This window comes from Rhinatrema bivittatum, chromosome 16 (genome assembly GCF_901001135.1).
Source record: "Rhinatrema bivittatum chromosome 16, aRhiBiv1.1, whole genome shotgun sequence".
Lineage (NCBI taxonomy): Eukaryota > Metazoa > Chordata > Amphibia > Gymnophiona > Rhinatrematidae > Rhinatrema > Rhinatrema bivittatum.
Window position 1 is genome coordinate 43,870,835 of NC_042630.1, and position 12,496 is coordinate 43,883,330.

The 12,496-nt window shown below is 41.5% G+C and overlaps 1 protein-coding gene across 1 annotated transcript; it reads right to left on the minus strand.

The window, feature by feature from the left end:
• Positions 1–2,609: 2,609 nt before the first annotated feature.
• LOC115077560 (olfactory receptor 8J3-like) lies at positions 2,610–3,431 on the minus strand. Its single transcript, XM_029579855.1, has one exon. It carries the CDS (start codon positions 3,429–3,431, stop codon positions 2,610–2,612), a length of 822 nt encoding a protein of 273 aa, XP_029435715.1.
• Between the last annotated feature and the right edge of the window lie 9,065 nt (positions 3,432–12,496).

Consider the following 12,496-nt stretch of genomic DNA (forward strand, 5'->3'; position numbering starts at 1 on the left):
TGTTCAGTTTTTTCACGTTTCAATTCTTTCTTATAATCCATACTTGTGTTGAGTTTCATTTTTCTTCAGGTTAGACCAGAGGGTATTGGCGTTGTTGTTTATTGGGTGAGTTGGTATGTTTTGGTGAACATCCATGTTTTTAGTTCTTTTTTGAAGGTTTTTAGGTTTTCTTGAGTTCTGAGTTCAGTTGGGAGGGAGTTCCAGAGTTTTGAGCTTCCAAGAGAAATTGCTCTCTTTTGGATTGAGGTGAGTTGATTGGAACGAGTAGGTGGTGTCTTTAGAAGTACTTTATTTGCTGATCTGAGGTTTCTGTTTGGGGTATGTAGTTTTATGGAGGAACTTAGCCAGTTTTCTTGTTTTTCATATATAATTTTATGAAGTATGGATAGCATGTTGTATTCAATCCTGAATTTTATTGGTAGCCAGTATAGTGAGATAAGTGTTGGAGTGATGTGGTCATGTTTTTTAGATCCAGTGAGGATGCTTGCAGCTGAGTTTTGTAGGATTTGGAGTGGGTGAATAGTGTTTAGAGGTAAGTTGAAAAGGAGTGAGTTACAGTAATCTAGGTTAGAGAAAATGAGTAATTGAAGGACTGATCTGAAGTCGTTGGTTGAAAGGAAAGGTTTTAAATGACGGAGTGTTAGTAGTTTATGATATCTGTCTTTGATTTTTGTTGTAATATGGTTTTTGAAAGAAAGTTCCTTGTCAATTATTACTCCAAGATTGTGAGCATGATTGATAGGAGCTATAACTGTATTTTGGTTCATAAGGTTGAGTGGTGGTAGTTGAGGAGAGTTGTTCTTTCTGTCTAATATGATTATTTCAGTCTTGTCGAAGTTAAAGATGAGTTTTAAGTTGGTTAGTATTTCCTTTATTCTGCTTAGGTAAATGGCTGTTAATTTGTATGTTTCTTCCAGTGATTTTTGTATTGGGAGTAATATTTGAATGTCATCAGCATAGATGAAGTGGGTCAGATTAAGATTTGATAGGAAGAGGCATATTGGAAGCAGATAGATGTTGAAGAGCGTCGCTGATAGAGTGGAATCTTGGGGAACTCCAGTGTTTAGATTTATTTTTTTGAGAGGGTATCATTGAGCAGCACTTGGTAGGATCTTTGTGATAGGTATAAAGAGAACCATTGTGGGGTTGTTTCTTTTGCCCCAATTTCAGATAGACGGTCAATCATTGTAGAGTGGTTTACTGTATCAAAGGCTGCTGATAGGTCGAGTAGGTAGTTTTGGCCTTTTTTGAATCCTTTGAGCACGAAGTCATTCATTGCTAGTAGTAGAGTCTCCGTGTTCAGTTGCTTTCTGAAGCCAAATTGCGTGGGGAGCAGGACGTTGTTTTCTATTTCATATTTTTTTTTTTTTTTTTATATTTTATTTTTATTGAAATTTCAAATTTTCATAAAGACATTACACCTTTGCAGCTCTAGTACATCCAAAAGCAAAAACGTTTTAACATCTTAGCACGTTTGCAATCCGTGTAAAAATTCTATTTAGATTACAATAAGGAAATAAAGAACTAGGAAAAATAGCAATTCTAGAGCAGCAACTTATAACTCAATAATAAAATATGCTACCATTACCCCCCTTTTACAATTCCCTCATATGGAAACCTTAGGGATGGGAATCCAGATAAGACCGGAGTTGATCAGGATAGTTAAATATAAATCTTGAATCTTGTAAAGATACAATACATCGACATGGGAATCTCAGTGTAAACTTGGCTCCCAGTTGTATCACCTTTTCCCTCAAAGTTAAGAATTCCCTCCTCCTCAACTGTGTGTCCCTAGCTATATCAGGAAATATGCTAACACTTTGGCCATGAAACTTTGACTTTTGATTTTTAAAATAAAATCTCAGGACTGTATCTCTCTCTGATATAAAAGCGAACTGAACAATCAGCACTGCTCTTGTTTTAATATCTAATTCTGATGATTTCTCCAGCAAATCAGAAAGATTTATAGCATTCTCTTTAGATGTATCTTGCTCTTGTTGTAATCCCTTTATTTCAGCTTTTTGAGACGGGTAATATATTCTAGATATAACTGGAATAGCATTTTCTACATATTTTAACACATTGATTAGGTAACTCTTAAATAGTTCCATAGGGGAAATCAGGTGAGTTACTGGGAAATTCAATATTCTTAAATTGGCTTTTCTTAACTGATTCTCCATCTGTTCTATTTTACCTGCATATAACCTCTCAGATTTAATTAAATTCAACTGAATCTTTTCAATATCATCCACTCTTTTCACTACATTGTTAACAGTTGTTTCCACATTCTCTACTTTTACTTGTAAGGTCTTATTATCATTCAGCGAATCCTGTACTGTTTTAGCTAAAGTATTTATTGATTTGTGCATTGATAATATCATAACTCCTATTTCCTCCAGAGTAAACTTCTTTGGTATAATCGGAAATTCATCAATCAAAGGCCTTTCCTGTTTCCCATGTTTCCCCTTTTCCACATGCTCTTTACTGGGATGAGCTTGCCATTTCTTGATGGTCGCTTACCCGGCCAACCTTTGCCTGAAACTTTGCCTGCCTGCTTGAGCTGACGTCGGAGGGAGGAGCTGAGCCAGACGCCCTCATAACCGGCGTCCCTACGGCGCAGTATCGCGGCTGCCATTTCTTGATGGTCGCTTACCCGGCCAACCTTTGCCTGAAACTTTGCCTGCCTGCTTGAGCTGACGTCGGAGGGAGGAGCTGAGCCAGACGCCCTCATAACTGGCGTCCCTACGGCGCAGTATCGCGGCTGCCATTTCTTGATGGTCGCTTACCCGGCCAACCTTTGCCTGAAACTTTGCCTGCCTGCTTGAGCTGACGTCGGAGGGAGGAGCTGAGCCAGACGCCCTCATAACCGGCGTCCCTACGGCGCAGTATTGCCGTCGGCGCATCGCCAAAGCCGCGCGCCCGGGGTTTAGCATTGGAATTAAAACTGTGTAGAGTAAGGAGAACAGTTTGTCTAGCTCTGGTGAATACATTGAGGGTGGTCTCAGGTACATACAGCTCAGAGACCCATAGAAGACACTAACCACAATGAGGTGGGAAGAACAGGTGGAGAAGGCTTTGTTTCTCCCTTCTGTAGATTGGATTTTAAGAATAGTTTTTATGATAGAGATATATGATATCAGGATTAATACAAAGGAGAAGAGAAGTCCAATCATACCATCAATAAATATAAGGATTTCAAAGTCATACAGATCACTGCAGGAAAGTTTTATCAGAGCATTGGGGTCACAGAAGAAATGGTTAATTAAATTGGACTTACAGAAAGGAAAATTAGATATAAAAACTTCTATAGGAACAGCTTCAAGAGAGCCAGCTATCCAGGAAGCAGCTACAAGCAAGGCACATATTCTCTTATTCATCATGAGCACGTAATGCAAGGGGTGACAGATCGCCACATAGCGGTCATAGGCCATGGCAGTGAGAAGTAAGAATTTTTGTGTGAATTCCTGAAGTGGCGATCCCCCCCGATGCAGCCCGCGGCGAAACACGGGTCCGTGTCGGGGGACGCCATTAAGCCGATGCTTGCATAAATTTGTGGAGTTGCCATATTGAAAGAATAAAACACTTTACGTTTTATATGACTTTTGGAGTGCTTTGTCAGGATTGAACATTCATCTGCACTATCTGTATTCTGTGATATCGTTTCAGGTGCAGTATTTGCTCATTGTGGTTTCTTGGTCTTAGATTTCAATTACCCCAATATTGACTGGGTAAATGTAACATCAGGACTTGCTAGAGACATAAAGTTCCTGGATGTAATAAATGACTGCTTCATGGAGCAATTGGTTCAGGAACCTACAAGAGAGGGAGCTATTTTAGATTTAATTCTTAGTGGAACGCAAGATTTGGTGAAAGAAGTAACGGTGGTGGGGCCACTTGGCAACAGTGATCATAACATGATCAAATTTAAACTAATAACTGGAAGGGGGACAATAAGTAAATCTGCAGCTCTAACACTAAATTTTAAAAAGGGAAACTTTGATAAAATGAGGAAAATAGAAAAAAGCTGAAAGGTGCAGCTGCAAAGGTTAAAAGTGTTCAACAGGCTTGGACACTGTTTAAAAATACAATCCTAGAGGCGCAGTCCATATGTATTCCGCGCATTAAGAAAGGTGGAAGGAAGGCAAAACGATTACCGTCATGGTTAAAAGGTGAGGTGAAAGAGGCTATTTTAGCCAAAAAAACATCCTTCAAAAATTGGAAGAAGGATCCATCTGAAGAAAATAGGATAAAACATAAGCATTGTCAAGGTAAGTGTAAAACATTGATAAGACAGGCGAAGAGAGAATTTGAAATGAAGTTGGCCATAGAGGCAAAAACTCATAATAAAAACTTTTTTAAATATATCCAAAGCAAGAAACCTGTGAGGGAGTCGGTTGGACCATTAGATGATAGAGGGGTTAAAGGGGCTCTTAGGGAAGATAAGGCCATTGCAGAAAGACTAAATGAATTCTTTGCCTCCGTGTTTACTTATGAGGATGTTGGGGAGATACCAGTTCCGGAGATGGTTTTCAGGGGCGAATACTCAGACAAACTGAACGAAATCACTGTGAACCTGGAAGATGTAGTAGGCCAGATTGACAAACTAAAGAGTAGCAAATCACCTGGACCAGATGGTATGCATCCTAGGGTTCTGAAGGAACTCAAAAATGAAATTTCTGATCTATTAGTTAAAATTTGTAACCTATCATTAAAATCATCCATTGTACCTGAAGACTGGAGGGTGGCCAATGTAACCCCAATATTTAAAAAAGGATCCAGGGGCGATCCGGGTAATTATAGACCAGTGAGCCTGACTTCAGTGCCGGGAAAAATAGTGGAAACTATTCTCAAGATCAAAATTGTAGAGCATATAGAAAGACATGATTTAATGGGACACAGTCAACATGGATTTACCCAAGGGAAGTCTTGCCTAACAAATCTGCTTCATTTTTTTGAAGGGGTTAATAAACATGTGGATAAAGGTGAACCGGTAGATGTAGTGTATTTGGATTTTCAGAAGGCGTTTGACAAAGTCCCTCACGAGAGGCTTCTACGAAAACTAAAAAGTCATGGGATAGGAGGCGATGTCCTTTCATGGATTACAAACTGGTTAAAAGACAGGAAACAGAGAGTAGGATTAAATGGTCAATATTCTCAGTGGAAAAGGGTAAACAGTGGAGTACCTCAGGGATCTGTATTGGGACCGTTGCTTTTCAATATATACATAAATGATCTGGAAAGGAATACGACGAGTGAGGTTATCAAATTTGCGGATGATACAAAATTATTCAGAGTAGTTAAATCACAGGCAGACTGTGATACATTACAGGAGGACCTTGCAAGACTGGAAGATTGGGCATCCAAATGGCAGATGAAATTTAATGTGGACAAGTGCAAGGTGATGCACATAGGGAAAAATAACCCTTGCTGTAGTTACACGATGTTAGGTTCCATGTTAGGAGCTACCACCCAGGAAAAAGATCTAGGCATCATAGTGGATAATACTTTAAAATCGTCGGCTCAGTGTGCTGCAGCAGTCAAAAAAGCAAATAGAATGTTAGGAATTATTAGGAAGGGAATGGTTAATAGAACGGAAAATGTCATAATGCCTCTGTATCGCTCCATGGTGAGACCGCACCTTGAATACTGTGTACAATTCTGGTCGCCGCATCTCAAAAAAGATATAGTTGCGATGGAGAAGGTACAGAGAAGGGCAACCAAAATGATAAAGGGGATGGAACAGCTCCCCTATGAGGAAAGGCTGAAGAGGTTAGGGCTGTTCAGCTTGGAGAAGATACGGCTGAGGGGGGATATGATAGAGGTCTTTAAGATCATGAGAGGTCTTGAACGAGTAGATGTGACTCGGTTATTTACACTTTCGAATAATAGAAGGACTAGGGGGCATTCCATGAAGTTAGCAAGTAACACATTTAAGACTAATCGGAGAAAATTATTTTTCACTCAACGCACAATAAAGCTCTGGAATTGGTTGCCAGAGAAGGTAGTTAGTGCAGTTAGTGTAGCTGGGTTCAAAAAAGGTTTGGATAAGTTCTTGGAGGAGAAGTCCATTAATGGCTATTAATCAATTATACTTAGGGAATAGTCACTGCTATTAATTGCATCAGTAGCATGGGTTCTTCTTAGTGTTTGGGTAATTGCCAGGTTCTTGTGGCCTGGTTTTTGGCCTCTTTTGGAAACAGGATGCTGGGCTTGATGGACCCTTGGTCTGTCCCAGCATGGCAATTTCTTATGTTCTTATTTTCTAACCCACAAAATTTCATGTGGTTTTCTTTTCGTTTCATCAGCCCCCTGAAATGCAACAAAATAGGAAATATCATCTTTATTTCCTATTTCGTTGCACACGAATGCACATACCTAAAATGAACCTTGTAGCTCTTTGTAGTTAGTGCCAAAAAAGTCAATTAGCCCTGCATGAGAGTACAGATGTACATCCTTTCCCCTTCATGCCTTCCGATATCCACAACTTCTTCCCTGTTCCATCATCATGGCGACATGCTTCTGCTTAGTAGATTTAATATTGGATCACCATTCAAAGAACCACTCATGAAGGAACATCACTCTCCATCAGGGATTTTGTAAAGGTCAGGGTTTTGTGATTCATTTTCTGTGAAGGATGGCCCACCATTTCTTTAGCATTTGTGCCATTGCTTATCACATCATCCATTTTTGCATAAGAGAATAATTTTTAGTCCATGGTTTTCCTCTTTGCAGCCATCACAGACTATTCTCAAACAAAATCATCTCAAAAGGGTATTAACTATCCTCGGATGAAACATAAACATAGAAGCATGGAAACTTAGAAATGACAGCAGAATCTAACCAAAATGATCCTTTCAGTCTGCCCAGCAAGCTTCCCATGGTTGTATCTGCCATGCCATGCAGGTTACCCCCATGTATCAGTCAGTTCTGCTTGACTTGTTTTCCATATGGACTTAGCCTTTGAAGTAAGTCTTGTGTTTTTTTTCCCTCTCTGTGAACGAGTACAATAGACTGTAAAAATTCATGGCTCATGTTGTTTGTCATTAAATCCAAATTCTTCTTTACCGCTACCTACCACCGACCTCTGTTGAAGAAGAGAGTGATGTTGCTGTTGTATCAAAAGCAGCAAGGCTTATTGGTTAAGGGTAGTAATCTCATGCCTTTTGTCAAGGGTGCCACTCCATGTCAATTATCCATGTTAGTTTCCCAATCTGTAAAAGATGTGGCCCTCGTTGGTTGCTGTTTGAATCTAATTTCCCTTTTCCCCATGCCATGGAAGCAGAGAGCAATGTTGGAGTTGCATCAAAAGTATCAATGCTTATTGGTGAAGGGTAGTAACTGCTACATCAGCAAGTTACTAGAAGGAAAAAAGTAATTTTTTTTCATTTTTCATTTCGCCAGGACCCAAATGCGTTTCATTAGTTTCATAGGGGGAAAAACCAATTTGTTTATTATTTTTATTTGTTTTTTTGTTTGCCATTAAAGTCAATGGGGGAGGTATTTGCAGCCTATTTTTGGCTGTAGAATTGGGGTTTTCTTATCAATTCTGATGAAACTTCTGGGGAGCAATCATCAGAACAAGAAATGAACTCCAAGGTACTTAGACTGTGGCAAAGTGGCACCAAAGTGGTATGAATAGCCTAAGGCACTGTAAAGGGGCAAAGAGGTACCAGGAGTGGCAAGAATGATTTAACAGAGGTGCAAAGCAGCAGCGAGAGTGTCAAAAACTCACCACAGCTTACAAAGAGAGCACTGATAACAGATGCATGAACCCTCAAAGGCAGCTTGGCAGGCAAAGTGGAAAGACAAGTGGCAACAACATCCTACAGCACAATGAAGGGTGAACATAGCAAGCAGAAAAAGTGTCAGAAAAAACCATAAGGTGCCAATAAAGGGACAAAGCAGCAGAAAGACTAGCACCAACACACGGAGGAACCATGATAGTGGCAAGAACACCACAAGGAGTAGAGTGAGTTGTCTGGTGTATGGCAGCAAGGCAGAGTGGCAGAAAGTTGTTAGGAACAAGACAGGCTGGCAGAGCGGAAGTAGTCAGGTCCCTGTGATTTTGATAGGGGTAATACAGGCTGGCCCCGGGGAGAGTTCCCTTTCCTTTGTGCATGTAGCAGATATACAAACAAGAATTTTGAAGGCCGAGGTGGAGGAAGTTTCCATGTGAACAGCGGTTCAACATGGGTCAGCGGGTTTTAAGAGATAGGCTACACCTGGGGAGATTTCCCTTTCCTTTGCGCAGGAAAGGGCTCCCTGGGATGGGTTGGCCCCTAGAGTGGAGCATGAGCCTTCAAAGTGTGGTGAGTTGAAGTGGAGGAGGTTTCCATGTGAACAGCGGTTCCGGTTTCAACATGGGTCATGGGTACTAAGAGATAGGCTGGCTATACCCGGGGAGAGTTCCCTTTCCTTTGCACAGGAAAGGGCTCCCTGGAATGGGTTTGCCCCACAAGTGTGGTGGTTCCGTTGGCATCTAGTGAATACCCAGAAGCTATTAACTGTTTATGCACTTTAGCTGATGACAAAGGAATTTTAAGAGCTCTCAGAAATAAGAAAACTGCTACTCAAGTCCAAATCTACAATATCAACCTATGTTGACTTTGTACCCTACACAGTGCCTCTGTAAACTATGGGAACACAGAGGATGAACTAGAGTGGAACTACCACTAGTTTTTTTTATAGTTCTAGAAACATTAATGTTGGCACCAAAGAAAGATTTAGGGAAAAAGTCCCATATTGTGAAGGTCATGAAAATTATTGAGCTTATGAAATATGCAAGCTCCAAACAAACATCTTAAGTCAGATTTTATGTTCTTACATTCCAAATGTTGCAAAACAGGAAAAAAAAAATTCTGTAAAGAAGTGATACACAAATACATGAGACTGAAATTAGAAATACTAGAACTAAATTCAGCAGGCACAGTTTTTGAGGTCAGGCCCTTGTAGTGACATAAGGGCTGGCAGTGGACACTGCAGACAGGCACAGCATTTGAGGACAGGCCCTTGTAGTGACGTAAGGGCTGACAGTGAACAGACAGGCCCAGAGTTTGAGGTCAGGCCCTTGTAGTGACATAAGGTCTGGACAGTGGACACTGCAGACAGGCACAGCATTTGAGGACAGGCCCTTGTAGTGACGTAAGGGCTGACAGTGAACAGACAGGCCCAGAGTTTGAGGTCAGGCCCTTGTAGTGACATAAGGTCTGGACAGTGGACACTGCAGACAGGCACAGCATTTGAGGTCAGGCCCGTGTAGTGACGTATGGACTGGATGGACAGGCACAGCATTTGGGGTCAGGTACATGTGCTGGTATTATCTGGAGCATATGAGGCAGTTAGAGCTGCTGCAAGGCTTTAAATTGCTTTTATTCATCTTGCCATTCACAGGGAAAATTTGGAAACCCAAGCAAAGGCATGTTTTTCAAAAAATATACTCTCTGTATATTGTACTTTATTTTCGTTCCCCCTGTCTTGTTTCCTACTCCCAGTTAAGGCATCCTTGTTATAATGTAACTTTATCCTCCTTCAAATTGTCTCTTGTTGTTTGGTGGGTTATAGTTTCTGCCTACAAACTGCCAACTACAAACTTATACTCATCAATACCTGCTGAACTTTATCATATCATTATCATTCAAAACTGTGTCATATTTATTCACTTGGTTTTATTTACTTAACATATCATATTTATATTCCGTCATATTTACTCACTTAGTCATATTTATTCACCGCGCTATACAACTATATTATTTAATGAATCTGGCTGAAATGTAATTATTGCATTGTTCTTTATTCACCGCGCTATACAACTATATTATTTAATGAATCTGGCTGAAATGTAAATATTGCCTTGTTCTTTTTCTCCCCTTTTCCAGATCCTAGTTAATTTTCCCTTGTTTTATTGTAACTTTCTCACTTCCTTTAACTGTTATACTGTATTTAAAGTTTAATTGGAAATATTGTTTATTACGTTACGCTCTGCTCTATTCACTTTGTTAACTGTAAACCGGGTTGATGTGATGCCAATCACGAAACTCGGTATAACAAAAATAATAAATAAATAAAATAAATAAATAGTTCGATGTAAATTGAGTTGATTTGATTTGTATCAAGAAAGTCGGTATATAAAAGCCTTTAATAAATAAAATAAATAAAAAACACTAGTATTTCCATCAGTTCAGGCTCCAACATTTGTTAGAGGTACAGTATGGTTTCCTTATTAAATCTGAACCTGTGCATTACTTCCTCCTCAGACAGATTCAGAAAATGTGAGTCCTGTAAACTCTATGTAAAGGGTACCTCCTCGGACACTTTTTCTGAATCTGTCTGAGGAAGAAGTAATGCACAGGTTCAGATTTATTAAGGAAACCCTACTGTACCTCTGCCAAATGTTGGAGCCTGAACTGCAACCTATCACCCAAGGGAGCCATGCCTTGCCAGTACACATCTAGGTGACTACTGTCTTGGCCTTTTTTGCTACCCGCACCTTCCAAACACTGCTAGGAATTCCATCTGGAATCATTCAGTCTGACACCTCAAGGTGTCTAGAGCAGTCCTGGCTGCCTTGCTCAGGAAAACACAAAACTTTATCTGCTTTCCCTTTAGAAGACAGGAACAACAACAAATAATGACTGATTTCAATCAAATTGCACGCTTCCCCTCAGTCTTGGGAGCTATTGATTGCACTCATGTGCCCATATGGGCACCAGGAGGAGATGAGGCCACCTACCGCAAGCGGAAGGGATTCCACTCCTTAAACATGCAAGTGGTCTGCAACAGCAAGGGCATCATCATGAATGAGGTGCCCCGCTTTCCAGGATCCACTCACGATGCCTACATTCTTTCACGATCCAGAATTCATGACCACTTCCAGCAAGGCCACATCACTGGGGGAATGGCTTCTACGTTATAAGCTAACCCCCACTTCTAACATACATAGTTCCCAGCTTTCTTTTTGTCATCCTTATATTTAGGGTGCCACTGCAGGGCTCCTGTTTACTTGGCCTGTGAGCTGTGCCACAATGAAACCCAGAAGGAATATGTCACTCTGATTTACTGTGTCTTCTCCTACAGGTGACAGAGGCTATCCACTGAAAACCTGGCTCATGATCCTCATTGCCTCCCCTGCAACTGCCACTGAGGCTCGCTGCAACAGGGCACACCAGGGCTGTCACAGAGCGAACATTTGGCTTACTTAAATCCCGCTTCCGCTGTCTAGAAAGATCTGGAGGATGCCGTCTTTACAGCCCCCTTAAAATGTGTGCGATCTTTCTAGCCTGCTGTATGCTACATAACCTTGCACTTAACAGACATGTGCCTTCTCCAGAGGAGGCCCCCTCAAGAGAATGAGGAGACAGAGCTTCTGACTCAGGAGGAATTGCAAGAAATCCATCGCTTGAGTCAAAGGCAGACTGTAGAACAAAGAAGCACTCTCATGGAAAGCCATTTCATAAGGTGATAGTGGATTTATTTACAATAAAGAGCTTATGTAAAGTGAATTTATTTACAAAAAAGTGCAGATAAATAAAGGTTAAGAAACTAAAAGATCACTTCCTCTTTTTCTGGCTTCAGAAAGCTTAGGCTGCTCCAACCTGGAGCTCCTGCGCAGTGGATCCTGCCTCTGCTTATGCTACCTTCAGAGGCAAAGGAGGCTGGGGCAGTTCTAGTTTATGGCTGCAGGAAGGTAGCCTGAGGCAGCAGCAGCTCTGGTGGTGGTGGGGGGAAGCATGACAGGTGTTGTAGGCGGGGGTGGTGGTGCCATCCACAGATGGTCTGGTGCAGGCTGAGGTGCAGGTGGCTACCCCACAATGGGCTCTTCAGCATGGGCAGGTGTCATCCATGGGAAGGGTGGCCCATAAGTTGGAGGGTAATGCATCCAGGGCACCATAAAAGGTCATGGTGCCACTGGTGGCTGTGGCTGCACAGGGGGCATCTGCTGAAGCATCTCCCTCCACACTGCCGTTTGTTCATTATTTGCCCGGCAAAGGTCCCATATCACCTGCTGAATCCCCTGTCCTTCCTCCCTGATAATATCACAGAGGGTTGTGATTCCTCCCTGATGGTATCACAGAGGGACTCTGCTTCCTGCCTCACCACATCAGGCAGGCCTGAGATAGCATCTAAGAGGCTGGCACTTTGCTGTAATAACAGTCTCTCAGCCTAGCTAGCAACCAGTTCAGGTTCAGGCTGGTCAGACACACTGCTGTCCTGCGGGCGATCCTGTAGCAGATCAACCAATGTGTCCTCTGGCTCCTCTTCTTGCCTCTGCTGCTCCTATTCCTCCTCAGGCTGTTCCAGCTGTTCATGGCCTCCCACTTCCTCTTCATCCGAGGAGTCTGGGATTACCCGCAGATGATGGTACAGCCTTTGGGGTCGTCTAGGTACAGGTCCAGGATGTTCATCATCTGGCTCCTCTAAAAAAAGACATTAAAATTTATCAAACACTACCAATTGGTGTATTATGTACTTTGGTTCATATGGGATGCATGCTACACTA